This window comes from Neovison vison, chromosome 5, assembly GCF_020171115.1.
Source record: "Neovison vison isolate M4711 chromosome 5, ASM_NN_V1, whole genome shotgun sequence".
In the NCBI taxonomy this organism is placed as follows: Eukaryota; Metazoa; Chordata; class Mammalia; order Carnivora; family Mustelidae; genus Neogale; species Neogale vison.
This window is the reverse complement of record NC_058095.1, coordinates 58,654,615-58,674,884: the sequence shown is the minus strand read 5'-3', so window position 1 is coordinate 58,674,884 and position 20,270 is coordinate 58,654,615. Positions and strand designations below refer to the sequence as shown.

Genomic DNA, 20,270 nt, shown 5'->3' with positions numbered 1-20,270 from the left:
TTGCTGGGTTCTCAACTATTTTTGAGAGTGTGAAGAGGTTCTGAGAACACAAGATTGGAGAAACACCGCTATTGGAAAGCTCCCTTAAGCCACAACAACCCTGGGGACCACTGTAAGGAAATGGCAAAGCTATGTGCATAAATTCTTTTTTTTAATATATTTTATTTATTTATTTGAGAGAGAGAGAGGGCGAGAGAGAGCACAAGTGGGAGGGAGAAGCAGGCTACGCACCAAGGTCTCCTCCCGTGAGACCCTGGTATCACGACCTGAGCCAAAGGCAGACGCTTAACCAACTGAGCCACCCAGGCACCCCTGCACAAATTTGTCTGGATTCACTAGTCAGGAACAAATAAAGTCTGAACCAGCATAATGCCTGCAGGCCAGGGGCCCTCTTTCTGGGAGCCCTACTGACTTCCAATCTCCCATAAAACTCTAAACATCACAGTTCAGCAGAACCAGTGGCCAAAGTACAAGTAAGATGTAACTGAGCCGAATAATGTCCAGAGGGAAGCAGATGCTTCTCTTTCTGTAAGAGTAAAACCCCACAGCAGCGGGAAGGAATAACAAAACAAGTTACCAAATGGAGGGCGATTTCATAATGGGGGATGTGGGGAGTCGTGAAGAAAAGGACCTTTTCTTCAAGGGAGAGCGATAAAATGTTCAATTCTCTGACTTTTAATGGGGAACGTAAAAAGGCACCAAAAAAAATGGGCACTTTTCTTAAGAGAGCTATGGGGATACGTGTGTGTGACTTCACTCTATAATCAGTTACAGGAGAGCAAGTGGGAAGGGGAAGAGAAAGGGGAGGACAAGGGAAGAGAAGCAAAGTGGGGAGAAGAAGTGGAGGGGTCCAGGGGTCAGAATCCAGAGCGCGCTGGACAATCAGATGCAGAAGCAGAAAAGGAATCTGAGAACCACACCATATACAGGGGCCTTAGAAATGAGCTCGACTTGCTACTTCATTTTGAGTGGAAATACACAGGGGCCCAGAGAAACTAAGGAGTTTGACCAAGTTCAGCACTGCAGCTTTAAAGCCAGATCTTTCTGGCTTCTAAGCAGGGGAAACCAGAGAAGGGCCCAAGAAAAGGGGGGTGATTTGGAGAGAGAGTGACATTAGGCCATCTGAGATTTCTACTAGGAATTATCAACATTCCAATAATTCTTTTCAGATGCCCTTAAGATTTGGGGAATGACACTGAAATCATGGGTCTTAAACATGATGTGTAATTAAGGCAGTATTTCCCAAATCCCTCTTCACTGGACTCACCTTTATTAGGCTCATTCTTGTTGGTTCAGTCTTCCTTCCATGTGCGGGACTGAACTAAGAGAGAGCTACCCCAAATTAGCAATCAGGAGTAAAAATAACCCCTCAAATGTTTTTCTGAGAGTATGGTCTCTCCTTTAGCTCACTCCCACTTGCCCTATCTAAGTCCCCAGACCTGGTTCTGGGTTCCCCAGGAGCTAAATGAATCCCAGGAACTTTTGATTGGGCCCCCTGTCTGCATGGAAATAACAGGGTGGTGCCCTTCCCATTCAGGAATCTTTGCAAGCTCCAGACTCAGCCATCCCTGGGGTCTTCCCAGAACCCCCTGCAGTCATGAGCTCTGATGCAGAAATGGCCATTTTTGGAGAAGCAGCTCCATACCTGCGGAAGCCAGAGAAGGAGAGAATCGAGGCACAAAACCGCCCGTTTGATTCTAAAAAAGCCTGCTTTGCCGTGGATGATAAGGAAATGTACGTGAAAGGTATGATCCAGAGCAGGGAGAATGACAAAGTCACGGTCAAGACCCTGGATGACAGGGTAAGTATACATCTCACATGTCCTCGATCAATTGGGTATCCTCCTTTGCCTTTGGACTAGGATATTAGAAATCGCGTGCAGGTCCATAGGAATCTGAACATAGAACTTAACGTACACTTAACTATTCCATAGCAAATTCACCCGTGAAAGCTCATATCCCAAACACGTTCACTCCACTTTTTTCACTTTTCCAGGACATGGGCTTTGGCAGTTTTTGTGGTGTCTGCTTTGGAGAAAGGGCAAGTTGAGGGCAGCAGAGTTTGGACCCTTTAAGGGAGAGGTTGGTGCTGATCGCTGCTGGGTGGGCCCTGCAAATATCCCTCTTTAGGCTGCAAAGTGACTTCCAGATCAAGCGCTGAAACTGATGGCTAGCTTAATGTCAAGAATCACCACGCACCATTCAATTCAACATTTGCTGGACACCCACCACGTCTAGCGTCCATCCCTTTGCAGTGCGAGCAAATCTCAGCCCCTGCCCTCCCACATTTTACTGTCTAGTGTAGGAATCAAGATATGCCTGGAAGGTATGACTCTCAGTTCACAAACTCAGGCATATGAAGCAGATATTTCTTTTATTGCTTGTTTGTTTAAAGAACTTAACCTCTAATGTCAGCCTCTTCTCACTGGGAGGGAAATAAATTTTCTTCAGTCCTTCTTGGGATCCCGTCCCATGGTTGTGTCTCATTTTCAGGACCTCACACAGTACCACACTGAGGATCAAACCACTGCCACCACCATCCCCCACCCCAACTCTGAATGATCTGCTAAGAAACAAGGCCCTGTCTTTGAAGCTTCCGGATGCACAGACTTTTCCATCTTCCCTGTGCTACTTTGGGTGTCTCTAGTGAGGACAGTGGAGCAAAAAAAAATCTCCTTTCCTCAAGGGATTTGGCATGTCCCAAATAAATCCCTCTCCTTTTGTCTTTTCGCTAAAACCCTCAAAGCTTTTCTAAGGTCTTGGGCTTTGGGAAAACTGTAGCCAGAAAACCTTATAGGCTCTTTCTCATTGCTACCCTATTTTTCTACCTCTCCTGAGTAATGGAATGCAGACCCAGCTGTATGCTTGAATGGGGAGTCAGGAGGGGGTGAACCCAGAGGAGGGAAATTAAGTAATAGTCTCAGAAATATTGTTCAGCCATGGGCCATGCTGCAAGTTCAAATGTTGTAAGTCTTAGAGCAGAGATGTGAGGAATTATGGAACTGTTGAAAAGACGGGGAGACAGACAACAGGTCCTGGAAGTGACGTGACTTGAGCTGAACTTTGAGGGTTTCTAAACATAACTTCGGTGAAGATAGTGCAGACAAAGGAACCTGAAGTATTTAAGTATTTAAGTGGAAATGCACAGAATACATTGGAGTATTCCAATGAGCAGAAGTATTTAAGTGGAAATGCACAGAATACATTGGAGTATTCCTTTCCAAGTTTCCAACCTTTGTCTTGTTGAAACTTTCAAAGCAAATGGGAATAAAGAGAGGCAATCTGCTTCGGTCTTGGCCATCCTGAGTCCCACCTGGACCCTGAGGGCTGAAGGGCTCTGTTGCTGTGCACACTTGTAACTCGTTCTTGGCGCACACAATGACATGCTGACTGGGGGGGGGGGTCGGGGGGAGGAAGGTTGGGACATCAGACCTGAACTGGCTATACACTTTGACCAGAATTGGGTTAATCAAGGACAGTTATGTGTGGATCATCTCTGGGAATGGAAATGACCCATGAAGCTATTCATGGTCATGGCGGCGGTGGGGAGGGGGGTGATTACTCCACGATCTCTCCCTCCTTCCACCACACCAAGTCGATCCGGGCTGAGAGCATTGGCTTTCCTCTCCATCGTGTGCTTTTCCTCTCAATCCCCAGACACTCACTCTCAACAGTGACCAAGTCTTCCCCATGAACCCTCCCAAATTTGACAAGATCGAGGACATGGCCATGATGACCCACCTGCACGAGCCTGCCGTGCTGTACAACCTCAAAGAGCGTTACGCAGCCTGGATGATCTACGTGAGCGTCCCTTCGGCCTCTCCCTGTTCCGTCTATCCCTCTGGGTAAAGACAGGATCCACATGTCGCATTTTCTGGTTTTCTCAGACCTACTCGGGCCTCTTCTGCGTCACCGTGAACCCCTACAAGTGGCTGCCGGTGTACAACCCTGAGGTGGTGGCCGCCTACCGAGGCAAGAAGCGCCAGGAGGCCCCGCCCCACATCTTCTCCATCTCCGACAACGCCTACCAGTTCATGCTGACCGGTGAGCGATTTCTTCAATACCTATTTAAAAACAACAACAACAACAACAACAGTTTTTTTTAGTTAGTTATGCAAGGCCTTTAGCTAGACTGGTTCTTAGCTAATTATGCAAACCCTTCAGAGGCCTTGATCCTGTGAATGGGGCAATGGTCAAGGTGACCTCAGGAGACTCCAGTGATTTCATAATGAAAAGAAGCCAGAGATGCATGTCTCCCATTAGAAACACAGTGCAGGGGCACCTGGGTGGCTCAGTGGGTTAAGCCTCTGCCTTCGGCTCAGGTCATGATCTCAGGGTCCTAGAATCGAGCTCTGCATCGGGCTCTCTGCTCAGCGGGGAGCCTGCTTTCCCCTTCCCCTCTGCCTGCCTCTCTGCCTATTTGTGATCTCTCTCTCTCTGTGTCAAATAAATAAATAAAATCTTAAAAAAAAAAAAGCCACAGTGCATAGGGCAGTGTTCCCCAATGGAGCTATGCTGTGCACCTGCTTATTCAGGGGAATGCAGAACGCAGGGAGATGTCCTGCCCCCACACCCAAAGAACTCCCCCCACCCCGCCCCTGCCCACATGAGCATCCCTAGAAGAAGAGAGACTAGATTACTAGCCACTAGGGTGCAAAATTGGAGAACTGGGCATAGCAATGTTCCGACACTGTCTTCTTTCCCAGTCTCGGGCTCCTCTTTCTCTTCCCTAAATTCCCAGAATGGCACAGAAAAGAGACACGTGGTAATACTGCCATGTCACTATGTTTTGAGTCGCTTTCCTCTGTCCCCCTTTCACCTGACTTGGTCTGGTGCAGACTCAAGAAGCAGAAGCAAGCCTGTGAGATATGTAGACGCTTAGAGTCCTCCACTAAACCTCCAGTTGCCCAAACCTCAGCCCTCCCTCTCGCACACTCAAGCCTAGCCATTCCTGCCCACCTAAGAATAGGTCTTCGAATCGGCTGAAGCTACGTCAGTAGGAGTTTGCAGGAGTTTCCTAGGGCTGGCCTGACAGAGTACCACAAAACGGGTGGCTTACACACCAGAAACTATTGTCTCCAAGTCTGAGGCGGAAAGCCCAAAGTTGAGGTGTCGGTGGCATCCTCTCCTCCCGAGGGCGGAATCTGTTCACTGCCTCTCTCGAAGTTTCTTGGCTGTTTGCTGGCCGTCTTCGGGGTTCCTTTGTAGAAGCGTCACCCCACTTACACAATCCCCTGTAGGTGTATTCTCCCTGTGTGCACCTTTCTCCAAATCCGTCCATTTGATAAGGACACGGATCTTATAGATTCGCCCCCCACTCCAGTATGAATTCATCTTTTTTTTTTTTTTAAGATTTTATTTATTTATTTTTGAGAGAGAGAGTGAGCAAAAGAGAGTGCCCGAGCAGGGGGAAGAAGAAGAAGCAGGCTCCCCACTAAGCAGGGAGCCCGATGCAGGACTCGATCCCAGGATCCCGGGATCATGACTTGAGCAAAGGCAGAGGCTTAACAGACTGAGCCACCCAGGTGCCCCCAATATGACTTCATCTTCACTAACAACAACAATTACAGTGACACAGTTTCCAAATAAGGTCGTATTCTCAGGTCCTAGGGGTAAGGACTTCAACAAATGAATTTGGGTAGAGGGCATACAACTCAACTCACAAGTGCTTGTAAGTGGAAAACCATGATCACCTTCCACAAGTATAGAGTCAAAATAAAAAGAAAAACCCAGTGACAACCGGTCAGTGCCCTTAGATTCTAATTAGAAGCTGCCCCTTCCCACGAGCCCTAAGTCTGAGACTTGCTCTCCACGTTAAAAAAGGAGATGAGGGCGCCTGGGTGGCTCAATGGGTTGAGCTGCTGCCTTCGGCTCAGGTCATGATCTCAGGGTCCTGGGATCGAGTCCCGCATCAGGCTCTCTGCTCAGCAGGGAGCCTGCTTCCCTCTCTCTCTGCCTGCCTCTCTGCCTACTTGTGATCTCTGTCTGTCAAATAAATAAATAAACTCTTAAAAAAAAAAAAAGGAGATGAGAAATTCCTGGCAAGCTGTTAAAGATTTATGGACCTGAATCACTTTCCCGCTGTGGGATTCTCTGTTCACTTGCCAAGCGGTCCAGGCTACACATCCCACGTTCGGAAATCTACACAAACTGTCTCAAGGAAGATTAGTTACACCCAAGTCCTTACACGGCTAGTCACAGCATCACCATATAGTCCACTCACCCCGAATGCTGCCCTGTTTTTGTTCCGTGTGTTTGCGGTTTCTTTATTTTGTTTTCTCCCCTCTGCCTTTCCAGATCGAGACAATCAGTCCATCCTCATTACGTGAGTAACCTGAGTTCGCACCACCATGACTTGGAAGCCAGAGCCGTCCCTTCCACTCTTCTATCGTACTTGCTTTTAACTCCACAGCGGAGAATCCGGGGCGGGCAAGACCGTGAACACCAAGCGTGTCATCCAGTACTTTGCAACAATTGCGGTCACTGGGGACAAGAAGAAGGAGCAGCAGCCAGGCAAGATGCAGGTGAGGAGCTCCCTGAATCTGGAGTTTTGCTGGAGTAAGGACAAGTAAAGATGGGGTGAGCACCAAGTGTATGTAGGGCTCAGTGCTCAGCAGAATGCTGGGGACAGGGTCTGTCGCAAGAGGGCTTGAGGGGCTTGGTGGAGGTGGTGCCACCTCGTGGACATAGGTGGTAGCACCGGCTCCATCTTCAATAGCCCGGGACTGTGAGCAGCTTCCCCTGAAGAAGGGATGCTTTGGGCAAGGTGTGCAGGGGTGGGGTGGGGCAGGTTGATTTTTTTATTGAAATTCCTAAGTCCCATGCACAGTCCTGCTACTTTGTATTTCTATCATGTTTCCACTGTTCACTTTGGGAACCACAGAGCAGGACAGAAATTTGAAAACAGCTCTGGGGGCAGAAGGATAAGCAGTTGAGGGGCGGGACGTAGGGTGGGGCTGGGAGTAAAAATTCTGCTTTCTCTAAGCAGACTTCTTTTTTTTAAGATTTTATTTATTTATTTGAGAGAGAGAGCACTAGAGAGAGAGAAAGGGCAAGCATGAGTCGGGGGCAGAGGGAGAGGGAGAAGCAGACTTCCTTGCTGAGCAGGGAGCCCACACGGGGCTCAATCCCAGGACCTTGGGATCATGACCCCAGCTGAAGGCAGAGGCTTCACTGACCCAGCCACCCAGGCATCCCTGTAAGCCAACTTCTGAGCAAAAATTCTCATGACATATTTCTTGCGACTTAAAAAATTGTTTTGAGAACCACAATTCCTATTGTACAATCCCTTGAGTGACTGTCTTTGTTCAATTCTATATATACTTCTGAATCCAAATGTCTATATTAGATGGGTCATGATCCGTACTCTAATAGAGGTATGTATTCTAAAAATCCATGATTTATAATAAAGCATTATCAGAGAGGAAAGGAGGTCTGAAAAATCAAGAGGAAACCTGGAATCTGGGATGGATAGAGTCACGTTGATGCTGTGCTGAGACCTTCTCTGGGATGGGACTCTGAAGCCTCCTTGGATGGTGGGCACGAGCCCATGGGTGCCTTCACCCATCCACACTGGCCACCAGGCTGGGCTGGTTAGCGTCTCTCCCTGGGCCCTGCCTAGAGCATCCACACTTTCGAGTCACCATGGGCTCCTTCAGAGGACACTCCAAAGTCCTCCTTTTGCTTTTTCTTGTTTATTATTAGGGAACTCTGGAAGATCAAATCATCCAGGCCAACCCCCTACTTGAGGCCTTTGGAAACGCCAAGACTGTGAGGAATGACAACTCCTCAAGATTTGTAAGAACCAGTCCAATTTTAACTACCACCCCCCCCTCCAAGAACCAAATCCTCTCCTCAAATGCTGGATTTAAAAAAAAAAATCCCACATAAACTAGAAAATAGACAGCCTTATTCTACCCTTAAGTGGTTCGGATCAACTGAGCCCTGCTGGGATAATAAGATACACTGAAAAACATGTTCGCTCATTGTTGGCAATGCGGGGTGGGGAGTGGGAGGGATTTATCTGTCCATTCCTAACTGGGCTCATCACCTCAGAACATCCGGAAGTCATGGTGATTCAAATTCCACAAGTAGAGAGCAATTCCTTTATGCTACACTTGGCCTCACTAAGTGGAAGCATTTTAAAATGCTGAAGTCTATTGAGCAATCTCCATTGGCTTATCAGCCATAGAAACCTGAGTTCAAATTAAGTGAGCAGGTTTGAACTCCTTCAGGTCAGAAGGCATTGGGAGATGGAGAAACCTGGGGAAAGCAGGAGAGTTCAAAACGTGGGAATATGTTGATGTTGTAGATACTGAAGGATATGCTCCATCCTTCGACATTTGGCTTAAGCTTCCCTCATCCAAAGAGGCTTTTCCTTCCCCTATGGGCAAATAAACAAACATCCAGCCCTCTACTTATCCTCACTGTACCACGGAATGAGTGACTACCACAACACAAAGCCCTCGTTTACGCCTGTAGTTGCAAGAGGCTGTCAGGACTCCACACTTCTCAGGACCTGGATAATCTCAAGCTTGTGCTTTGTTGTTGCTTCTCAAGAATGAAATGGTCCCTGAGAAGAAAGTGAATGCAGCCATCAGAGACTGGGCTATGAGCCCCGACCTTTCTTTCTTTCCCTTGGTCCTCTGTGCATTGCCCGTCTGCACATCTGTCTTCCTAGTGCACAACTAAAATGTCTTCCTTGTAGGCGGTCTGGGTGTGCATTACCCAACAGACATATGGTGCACATATTTGCACCAAGTTAAGAATTGAGCTAACCTGGCTCCAGCTTAAAATGGAAAACAATATCTTCGGATACCCCCATTGTTACTCTCATTTATTAAGTGCTTGGATCTCTCTTCCTGGCCCTGACCCAGTAGTTACAATCACCCTGGTTAGCCTGTCCACCTTCCACTCACCAAACAAACATTTGCAGGCTAAAACTTCATTTTCCACCGAGCAGCTAGCAATACTGAAAACCAACACTTACACTTCACTCACGCCTTCACTGACCCTTCACCAGCTCTCCCCAAGCTTCATTCGGAAAATAGTGAGTAGATAATGGAGTGCTGACTAGAGTCCAGACTCTGTGGGTGGATAGACAAGGCAAGATTTTTGCCTTCAGTTTTGCTCACAGTGTGGTAGAAACCAGTCGCTCATAAAATTTCACTTCTTGCCTCCCCTCAAAAGGGGAGAACTCAGACTCTGAATGTGTATTTTGGGAGCCAGGGAGCTTGGCCTGAGTCTGGGAGCTAGGTTTGCCTAATGTAAGCAACAAGGAAAACCAAAGCAAGAAATCTCAGAAGGAACACCCAGACGTGGAAGGAAGGAAGGAGAGAGAAAGGAAGAAAGTAAGCAAAAGAAAGAAATGAAAAGGAAGGAGACAGGGAGGGAGGGATGGAGGGAGGAAGGAAGGAAAGACAGTAAGTAAGTTGGCAAGATGGTCCAACCAGCCCTATCAAAGGTATCCATTTGGGAATGGGAATCCAGGTACCAGACAGCAGGATAAAAACCAAGGGGACTGTCTAGAGTAAGGTGATCCCAAGCAGAAGTTGGAGAGGGCACCTTCCTCCCAAAATTGGAGGAACAGGACCAGATGTTTTGGGTAGAACTATCTAAGTCTTGGGTAAGCCAGCATGGGGATTCTGGGTACCAGATAGCTAGAGAGGAGGGAAGTCCTTACTTCTATCATCACTCCCTCCCTGACCCTACTCTTCCCACCTATACTGGGAGCACCTGGCAAAAACCAGCCATGGTACCATCTAAAGAAAATAACTGTGATGTCTGTCAACCTGCCATTGGACAGGGGAAATTCATTCGGATTCATTTTGGAGCCACGGGAAAGCTGGCATCAGCGGACATTGAAACCTGTGAGTCTCAACACCCTGTTGGGCACAGCGGTATTTGGCCACAGAGACACACCACCCAGGAACCTGAAACCACATTCTTTCTTATTACCCTTAGATCTCTTAGAAAAATCCAGAGTGACATTTCAGTTATCCAGCGAGAGAAGCTACCACATTTTCTACCAAATCTTGTCGAACAAGAAGCCAGAACTCATTGGTAAGTTCTTGGAGGTATTGATTTCATCCTCCACATACATCAGTCACATTGGAAAAACGGAGTGCATCGCGCATGCGTGAGACGCTAAGGGGACCTTCATGTTTCGCAGACTTGCTCCTCATTTCAACCAATCCCTTCGACTTCCCCTTCGTGAGCCAAGGAGAGGTCACCGTGGCCAGCATCGACGACAGCGAAGAGCTTCTAGCGACTGATGTAAGCACACACTTCCCTTCCTTCTTCCTTTCAGCACAAATTACTGAGTTTGTGAACTGAGAGGCACCCTGGCGGTCTCCTCAAAAACTGGGACTCAGGGATGTTGAGTGATCAGACCTGAGCTCTCAGAGTTCAAGAGGTCCAGGGAATTAGTCCGGATGGGACCCCTCTCCGCTCACCTCCACCCCAGGAGATGCCATGGGGGGACAGGAAGTTCTCCAAAATAGGCCTCCAGTTCCATTCTGTAGCATTTTAGAGTTGGGTTTTGCACGTATAAGGTTTTTTAAAGGTTTTGTTGGAACTTCTCAAGGTACAAAACCATCTGCACGGTTCTTTTAAGAAATTTTTAAAAATATAGCAAAGTGTAAAACAGGAAAAAACAACCCAGTCTGCAGGAGGAGAAGCTCCACGCCTCGTGCTACCTGTCCCCCTCAGGCTCATGCTCAGCTCCCACACGTCCTCGGCGCACCTGTCAGGCCTCCTACAGTTAGCTCTGGGAAGTATTTCCAACATTGGTAACTAGAATAATAACAGTAACTAAGTGCACCGAGCACTTACATGGGCTGGAAACCAAGATGAGTGCTTTATCTCATTTAAGCCCCACCCCCCCAAAAAAAACCTCTTGTAAAATGTTCCCATTTTACAAAGATGGAAGCTGAGTCTTAGAAGGAAAACACACAATTTGCTTCAAGACACTTTGTCAAAGAACATTTGAAGCCAGATCTGCCCACTCCAGAACCTGCCTTTTTTTTTTTTAAACTAATAGACACCATCTATGAGCCATTAATCTCCCGAGGAGCTTCTCCTGGGTGATGGTTTATGGCCGAATACAAGGGGGAGTGCTCCCTCCGAGGGTCTGCCTTCCCCAGCAGGCTCCCCAGAAAGTAACGTCTTTACCTGGTTCCTTTCAAAGTGGAGTGAAAGGTCTTTCCTTTTAACCTACAGCAGCCTCTTCCTATGACACAAATATGCATCAGATGGGGTGGGATATGGAGTCAAGGAGGCCACTGAGGCTCAGAATGTCTCCTCACCCAGGTGGGCTCTCAGTCTGGAACCCCCTTCTCCTAAAGGGGGCACCACCCCCAAAAGTGCCTCATTGTCTAATACCGTCCTGCTGACCCTGAACTGTCACCTCCCCAGACAGGTTCCATGCATGTCAGTCCCTCCTCAAGTGAGCATTGCTTAAGCTGCAAGTCCTGTTGCATAATCAATACATGTACCCCAGAGAAGGATTTTCTAGTTGAAATCTTTGCGGTAGAAGACGGGCCAAGTGGCTATAAAACCAAGTCAGCAACCACCTGTAGACTCTGAAGTGACCGAGCGATTACTCCAGACAGACCTTTATCACCTGCTACCTGGGTGAATTGGGCAGGTCACTTAGCCCGTTAGAACTTCAGGTCTCACCTGGGACTCTGGAAAGATCTGCATACCTCTGAGGTTCTCACAGCGACACAGTGAGATGACCTATGGATGGTGCCTCACCCCTCGCCTGGCACAGCCCCCCTGCAGAAGTTTGCCCCTTTCTTATTTGAAAAATGATGGCGTTCTCTTCGATGACCTTCTCTTCCAGTTCTAATGGGCTAGGGCACCGTATTGTCTCATTTCTGAACAACACCGGAATTCCTGGGTTGTAATGCCAGACTCTCAAGGTGTTAGACACTATCTCTCAGACATGCTCCATGAGAATTCCTTCTCCTGGTATCGCATGATGATTCCCAGTGGCCTCATCCAGAAAACAGCCCCAAATCTATGTAAAGGATTTAAATCAGTTCTGGTTGGATGGAAGAAAACGGAGTATTCACGTTTTCTTCCCATAATCTCCACCCTCCCACACAAACATGTTAAAGAAATGGCTTTTAACCCGTAAGTTAAGAAACTGCCCCGTCACCCACTTCTTTGGGCAAATGCTGTCTCACGGGCTGTACACAAAGGGTGAGGTCTTTCCCAAGGACAACAGAGTCCCTGGGATGACTGTCCTTTTTCTAACTCCTAGAATGCCATTGACATCCTGGGTTTCAGCTCAGAGGAAAAAATGGGGATCTACAAGCTCACGGGGGCCGTGATGCATTATGGGAACATGAAGTTCAAGCAGAAGCAGCGGGAGGAGCAGGCCGAGCCGGATGGCACCGAAGGTAACCGCATCTGGGCAGAGACTAGCGTCTGACACTGTCCGTGTGTTCATGGGTGGCCGGGGTCCTGTGAGGTGAGCTCTGGGTTCCTCCCGAGAGGTGCTCATTGGAAGTTGCTCAAATGGGATGTGGGGTGTCCAAAGCTCATTGTACTTGCCCTGGGGAAGTCCACTCCCTCTGTCAAGGATTCCTATAGTGGCGGATCCTTGACAAACCAAAGTTATCATTCTTGTGAATGAATAATCACCTCATTACCTCTCACCATTGCAGTCACCTGACCTTAAGGTAGACATTGAGGAGAGGATATGGTTCTGTGAACTTCCCTTTCTCTCTGTGCACATAAGCAGAATGTGGTCCTAAGCACCCGGGCCAGGTGAAGGAGCTTCCTCTTCCCGTGGCCTTCAGTCCCACTCTGACATCCGTTGAACTTGACCCTGAACCCAGGACTGGTGTACAGATCTCCCCACCCCCTACCCCATGACTCTTACCTGGATGGTCTCCCCATCCCCCTCTGCCTGGTCCTGGGAACAGAGCAGGGGGCAGTGGGAGGGGTTCCTGGCATCAGGACACACCCACCATGCACCCCGTTCATCCACATCATCTCTCGCACTGTTACAAGGTCTGTAAGGGAAAGGCTGGTTCATCTCCAATAATTCTACCACTTGTAACATCACCACAGTGTGTCTTGAACACCACCCCCCCCATGACAGGAGGAAACAATAGCCTTGAAAGAAAGACCAGGAAAATATATGGGACTTTATCACTGCCCATAAAGGCTCACCTGACTAGGCTATGGTTCCCCAGGATAATCTCCTTTTATTAATTCCAAGTGGACTGACTAGGGACCTCATCGCAGGAGTATTGAATAGCCCATCCATATTCACCAGTGCCACCCCTGACACAAGGGGAGGGGATTATGCAAAGAATATACATGGGGAGGGGCAATCCTCAGGGCCATCTTGGAATCCTGCCTGTGGAGTGGTGCAAGATGAGGGGCAGCAGAGAACCTCTGTTCAGAGTAAGAGACCCTTCTGATTGGGGTAATCAGGGAAAGCTTCCTGGAGGAAGATGGCACCAACATGGACTTTGAAGGATGGCTAGGATTCTCAAAGGTGTTGTGGGGGAGAAGGCAGTCTAAACAGAGGACACATGATGATCAAGGGGGAGGGGGAAGAAATGTGAGGGGACTGAACAGCAGTGGGGTCCTCTTTGGCTACAGAAGAGGATGTATAAGAGATGGGGATTAAAAAGTAGTTATTTTGGTATCAGTTGGAGAAGACCTTGAGTGCCAGGACATATGGTTTAGAATGTACGTGGTAGGAGCCAGAAGCCATGAACTGTCCACTTAGCAGGGGAAGTTCATGGGAATTAATCGGTGAGCAGTCAGGCTTCCCAAAAGTGTGGGACCCTGGTGGGAGATGCCAGCTATTTTAAAGGGGAAGCGAGCAGAATTTCCTGCCTGTCTGAGCACAGGCAGGTCAGGGATAAGGAGGAAGGATGTAATCACCCAAAGCCTTCAAGTGTAAATGACTAGAAGAATCCCATCCACCTACAAGGGCAGAGCAGGAAAAAGGGATAATTTAAGCAAAGAGGAAAGCATACACATGGCCTCTTATTAAACACTTGACAAATACGGTCCTGGATTTTTATTGGCTCAATTCCCCAGCCAGAAATAACGTAATGGTCCCAACCAAGAGGAGCTACTCCTAGAGAAAAAATATTTCTCTACCTTCTTGATGAGCTCAGTGCAGGCAGCCAGATCTGACCCAAAGTCAACCACACTCCCAATGAACTATATGAAATTGCCAATTATCAACTGCTTTTGACCTTCTCCCAACATCTGAAGACTGGGTCAAAGTTCTGTAGCTCTCTCTCAGCTATAAGCGTGGCATCTTGCAGGAATTTAGGAAGCTGCTTAACATATATTGTGAACCATCCAAATGGTGCCTCCATTACTCCTATGCCATTTTTTTTAAATTAGCAGACTCCAATATTACTGTGTAACTGTATCTTCTTAAAAATGAAATTTAGGGCCACCTGGGTGGCTCCATCGGCTAAGCGTCCAATTCTTGATTTCAGCTCAGGTCGTGATCTCAGGATTGGAACATCGACCCCGCCAGGTTCTGTGCTGACCATGGACCCTGCTTAGAATTCTCTCTCTCCCTCTCCATGCACCCCTCCCCTGCTCTCTCTCTCTCTCTCTAAAAAAAAGAAAAAATAAGAAATTTAAATATTAATATGTCAAGATCAACCTTCAAGATTGCATCTAGAAGGCAAACTAAAGTTCTAGAAAACCTGTGCCCCTAGACTATGAGATTGAAACTTTCTCAGACACCTCCAGTTCTGGTGCACATAGGCGAACGGAAAAACACCAAAAAGGATTATAGGAAACATTTCTGGGAGGCCCCAGGGTCTGATTGGCCACATCAGCCACTGCCGTCTTTGTGTGACCACATTGCCCTCTTCCTTCAGTGGCTGACAAAGCTGGCTACCTGATGGGTCTGAACGCTGCAGAAATGCTGAAAGGCCTGTGTTGTCCGAGGGTGAAGGTTGGCAACGAGTATGTCACCAAAGGGCAGAACGTCCAGCAGGTAATGGAGTTGCCCTGAGTTCAGCTGACTCTGCTATTTCTGACTCTGCTATTTTAACCACCATCCCAAAGTTCTTTAAGCTGCAGGTGTCCAAAATCTATATGCAACTGCCTTCAGCATTAAGAGGAATTTAGTTCTTAGGTCCCAGGGGTAGCTTAAGGAATGCACATGGAAGAGTGTTGTTCGGCACCAGGAGGGCTGGAACCAGAAAATGAAGGATCCTCTGGAGCCAGACCGCCCCTCTGCAGCTCCTTCCCTGTGGCACCATGGACAGTCATTGCTCTCCTTCTCTTCGGTGTCCTCACTAGGCAGACAAGCTCTCTCCACTGTCACCCCATAGCTCCCAAGTTCACATCTCCATAGTTCAGCCTCCCATGGAGACTGAGACCAGTGTCTTTGATCCCAATTCCAAATTCTCAGGAAAAACCCTCTGTGCAACCCAACTTGGATCAGTAGTCCACCTCCGGTTCAGTTACGTGCGGCCAAGTTCTACAGTCATGTGTTAATACTACGGCTGATAGAAGACTATTTTTGTAAATGGGATAGTTCTCAGAGGGAGGGAGGGGAACGTCCTAAGCTGGCAAGTGCTTTAAGGGATATTTAATATCATGCTGGACAATACGAAATTGCCAATCTCTAACCGCTTTTGACCTTGAAGACCTCATTGGCTTCATGCTTCAACCTTGAGGGTTGAGTGGGTGATCTTTCTTCAAGGTGACCAACTCGGTGGGCGCTCTGGCCAAGGCCGTCTACGAGAAGATGTTCCTGTGGATGGTCACCCGCATCAACCAGCAGCTGGACACCAAGCAGCCCAGGCAGTACTTCATCGGGGTCTTGGACATCGCCGGCTTTGAGATCTTTGACGTGAGTTGTTTGAATAAATGGCCTTTTTAAGGCCCTTCCATTTTGTGTCTTCTTTGCAGAGTCCCCACTGGATTTTCCAGACTCACTCCTACTCTTGCTCTTTGCAACACTTAGTTCAACAGCCTGGAGCAGCTGTGCATCAACTTCACCAACGAGAAGCTGCAACAGTTCTTCAACCACCACATGTTCGTGCTGGAGCAGGAGGAGTACAAGAAGGAGGGCATCGAGTGGGAGTTCATCGACTTCGGGATGGACCTGGCTGCCTGCATCGAGCTCATCGAGAAGGTAGAGGAATAGAGTCTGCTCCCCAGGGACTGCCCCTCCTTGGCTGGGACCATCATCCCTTTGCTCTCACTCTACCCTACAGGTAGAATGGTGATCCTTGCACTACTCTTCCAGCCTCCGGAAAGCTGAATCCCCTTGCACAGACAAGTGTTTGGAATGCATACATAATGCAGACACCTAAACAGATACATGGTTGGTTAAGATCCAAGGGCTCAGTTCTCCCAGGAATGTGAACGGGAACCCGCGAGGAACAGTGGCCATTCATACCTTTGTAACTTGTACAAAAACCCTAGGAGTTCAGACAACGGAGCTGTAGAGTTCTTGGCATAATGTTACTATAAAAACAGCCGAGGAGGGGGCGCCTGGGTGGCTCCGTGGGTTAAGCCTCTGCCTTCGGCTCAGGTCATGATCTCAGGGTCCTGGGATCGAGCCCCACCCACGTTGGGCTCCCTGCTCAGCGGGGAGTCTGCTTCTCCCTCTGCCTGCCACTCCCCCTGCTAGTGCTCTTGCTCTTTCTCACTCTCTCTCAAATAAATTAATTAAATAAATCTTAAAAAAAAAAAAAGGAAGAAATTCCTATACCGTTTGGAGCACTGGTGATATTGGAATGAGTTTCTCTTCCTAAGGGGGCTGCTGAGAAACCCATACATGATTATTTCAATACCACTCATATCATTTTATGTCTATGTATGTAACTTTCCTTTTTTGGAGGGTGCAGTGGTGGTAACCTGTTGCTCAAAGTGAGCTACATTTATATGCATACAGTTTCTTTCCATGTTCTTTTGTTCAACCAGCATCCATTAAGCGCTTACTCTGTGCCTAGCTCTGTGCCCCGCGGTGCTCCTAAGCGAGTGGTAACACCAGAAAGGTTGTATTTGACTCCTGCAGACAATGGAGTCATTGAGACGCACTATTAAATGCTGAGTCATGCTCTGTCATCCTTCTTTCAGCCCATGGGCATCTTCTCCATCCTGGAAGAGGAGTGCATGTTCCCCAAGGCCACAGATACCTCCTTCAAGAACAAGCTGTATGACCAGCACCTGGGGAAGTCCAACAACTTCCAGAAGCCCAAGCCTGCCAAAGGCAAGGCCGAGGCCCACTTCTCTCTGGTCCACTACGCTGGCACCGTGGACTACAACATTGCCGGCTGGCTGGACAAGAACAAGGACCCCCTGAACGAGACCGTGGTCGGGCTGTACCAGAAGTCTTCCCTAAAGCTGCTGTCCTTCCTTTTTTCCAACTATGCTGGTGCAGAAACAGGTGAAATTCCCCACCCCACCCCCACTGTGTGCAAAGCTCTGCGTCATTACTTATGACCCAGAGCTGCTCCTTGAAGAACGAGTATTCCGTTGTGATCGTCAGACAGAGCTGGATTTGTCTGTTTCCAATTACCCAATTTTCTTTCTCTTACGCTTCCTCTTCCTTAAGAGGAAGTCCCTGGACTCCCAGGGGACAAAAGAGCCAGTATCATGTTTTTAAATAGCTTTTAAAGATTGACATGGGGTGGCTGGCTGGCCTATTCTGGTCATTTCAGGTAAATGGAACCACTGTGCACCTGGATTCTTTTGTGTAGCAGAATGTTCCCTGAATTTGTTGGGACACACTTCTTTTATAGATGTGTAATATTCCAGGGCATGGAAAACACACATTTTGTCTATCCCAAAGTTTTTTTTTTTTTTTCCAATTTATTTATTTTCAGAAAAACAGTATTCATTATTTTTTCACCACACCCAGTGCTCCATGCAAGCTGTGCCCTCTATAATACCCACCACCTGGTACCCCAACCTCCCACCCCCCCGCCACTTCAAACCCCTCAGATTGTTTTTCAGAGTCCATAGTCTCTCATGGTTCATCTCCCCTTCCAATTTACCCAAAAGCACATACCCTCCCCAGTGTCCATAACCCTACCCCCCTTCTCCCAACCCCCCTCCCCCCAGCAACCCACAGTTTGTTTCGTGAGATTAAGAGTCACTTATGGTTTGTCTCCCTCCCTATCCCATCTTGTTTCATGGATTCTTCTCCTACCCACTTAAGCCCCCATGTTGCATCACCACTCCCTCATATCAGGGAGATCATATGATAGTTGTCTTTCTCCGCTTGACTTATTTCGCTAAGCATGATACGCTCTAGTTCCATCCATGTTGTCACAAATGGCAAGATTTCATTTCTTTTGATGGCTGCATAGTATTCCATTGTGTATATATACCACATCTTCTTGATCCATTCATCTGTTGATGGACATCTAGGTTCTTTCCATAGTTTGGCTATTGTGGACATTGCTGCTATAAACATTCGGGTGCACGTGCCCCTTTGGATCAATACGTTTGTATCTTTAGGGTAAATTCCCAGTAGTGCAATTGCTGGGTCATAGGGCAGTTCTATTTTCAACATTTTGAGGAACCTCCATGCTGTTTTCCAGAGTGGTTGCACCAGCTTGCATTCCCACCAACAGTATAGGAGGGTTCCCCTTTCTCCGCATCCTCGCCAGCATCTGTCATTTCCTGACTTGTTGATTTTAGCCATTCTGACTGGTGTGAGGTGATATCTCATTGTGGTTTTGATTTGTATTTCCCTGATGCCGAGTGATATGGAGCACTTTTTCATGTGTCTGTTGGCCATCTGGATGTCTTCTTTGCAGAAACGTCTGTTCATGTCCTCTGCCCATTTCTTGATTGGATTATTTGTTCTTTGGGTGTTGAGTTTGTTAAGTTCTTTATAGATTTTGGACACTAGTCCTTTATCGATATGTTGTTTGCAAATATCTTCTCCCATTCTGTCAGTTGTCTTTTGGTTTTGTTAACTGTTTCCTTTGCTGTGCAAAAGCTTTTGATTTTGCCCAAAGTTGATGGATCTCTGGCTACTGATGATCGTGCTGCTATGAACATCTGTATACAAGTTTCTGAGCTGGCTTATGGTGTCAATTCTCTTGTATATACCCATGGGTCAATTCTCTTGTACATATCCACAGGCCTAGAACTGCTCAGTCTTACGGTAACTCTGTATCCACTTTCTCCAGGGACTTCCAGATTGTTTTCCAAAATGGTTGCACAAGCCAGTATCACTTGCTAAGTTTATTCACATTGTATTTTTTAAAAATAATCACCAAAGAACAGTTTTAAGATGATGGACTGTCTTAAATGCATCAATTTAAAAAATTAATGTTCTCAGTGTAAAAATATAGACAATGTACTCATTTGTCCTATAATTAGATTATTTTAAAAACAAACTAGAAGTGGCAGCCTGGGTGGAGCAGTGGGTTAAGCATCAGTGGGTTTGTGTGCAGGTCATGACCTTGGGGTCCTGGGGTCGAGCCCCATGTCAGACTTTGTGATCAGTGCAGAGTCTCCTTGGGATTCTCTCTCTTCTTCTCCCTTTGTCCCTTCCCCAGATCTCTCTCTCAAATAAATAAATAAATCTTAAAAAACAAAACAGAACAAAAACTCTTCAGTTCTGTGACATCAAAAGAAAACCAAAAATCCCATTTCGGGGTTTGAAGGGTGTGGCCACCCCTAAAAAAAAAAAAAAAGAATCCTAGTGCACTATTGGTGGGAATGTAAGTTGGTGCAGCCAACTGTGGAAAACAATATGGAGGGTCCTCAAAAAATTAAAAACAAAATTACCATATGATTTAGCAATCCATATCTGAAGGAAACAAAATCACTATCCTTAAGAGATTATCTACACCCCCATGTTCATTGGAGCATTATTTACAATAGCCAAGACATGGAAACAACCTAAGTGTCCATCAACAGATGAATGGATGAAGAAAACATTGTGTACTTTTCAGCCATTAAAAAAAAGAAAGAGAGAGAGAGAGAAAATCTTGGGTTTGTGACAACATGGATAGACCTTGAGAACATGATGCTAAGGGAAATGAGCCAGACAGAGAAAGACAAATCCTGTAACATCTCACTTATATGCGGAATCTAAAAAAAAAACCCTATCTCTCATGGAAACAGAGATCAGACTTTGTGGTTGCCAGAAGCAAGGGGTGAGGGGTGGGGGAATTGGATGAAAGTGTCAAAAGATACCAACTTCCAATTATAAGATAAGTAAGTTCTGGGATGTAATGTATGGCAGTTGCATATTTAAAAGTTGCCAAAAGAGTAGATCTTAAAAGTTCTCAT

At 47.1% G+C, this 20,270-nt stretch overlaps 1 protein-coding gene across 1 annotated transcript in view; it reads left to right on the top strand.

Annotated features, from left to right (window-relative positions):
* The first annotated feature begins 1,597 nt into the window (after positions 1-1,597).
* The window catches only part of MYH13 (myosin heavy chain 13), a 48,762-nt gene continuing 30,089 nt past the window's right edge, over positions 1,598-20,270 (top strand). Inside the window, exons 1-15 of the mRNA XM_044250257.1 lie at positions 1,598-1,801; positions 3,657-3,800; positions 3,887-4,043; positions 6,297-6,324; positions 6,412-6,523; positions 7,704-7,796; positions 9,805-9,868; positions 9,963-10,061; positions 10,171-10,274; positions 12,268-12,406; positions 14,876-14,994; positions 15,709-15,858; positions 15,973-16,143; positions 17,094-17,391; positions 18,081-18,089. Coding sequence (XP_044106192.1) covers positions 1,598-1,801; positions 3,657-3,800; positions 3,887-4,043; positions 6,297-6,324; positions 6,412-6,523; positions 7,704-7,796; positions 9,805-9,868; positions 9,963-10,061; positions 10,171-10,274; positions 12,268-12,406; positions 14,876-14,994; positions 15,709-15,858; positions 15,973-16,143; positions 17,094-17,391; positions 18,081-18,089 — 1,891 coding nt within the window. The remainder of the gene's footprint in view (positions 1,802-3,656; positions 3,801-3,886; positions 4,044-6,296; positions 6,325-6,411; positions 6,524-7,703; positions 7,797-9,804; positions 9,869-9,962; positions 10,062-10,170; positions 10,275-12,267; positions 12,407-14,875; positions 14,995-15,708; positions 15,859-15,972; positions 16,144-17,093; positions 17,392-18,080; positions 18,090-20,270) is intronic.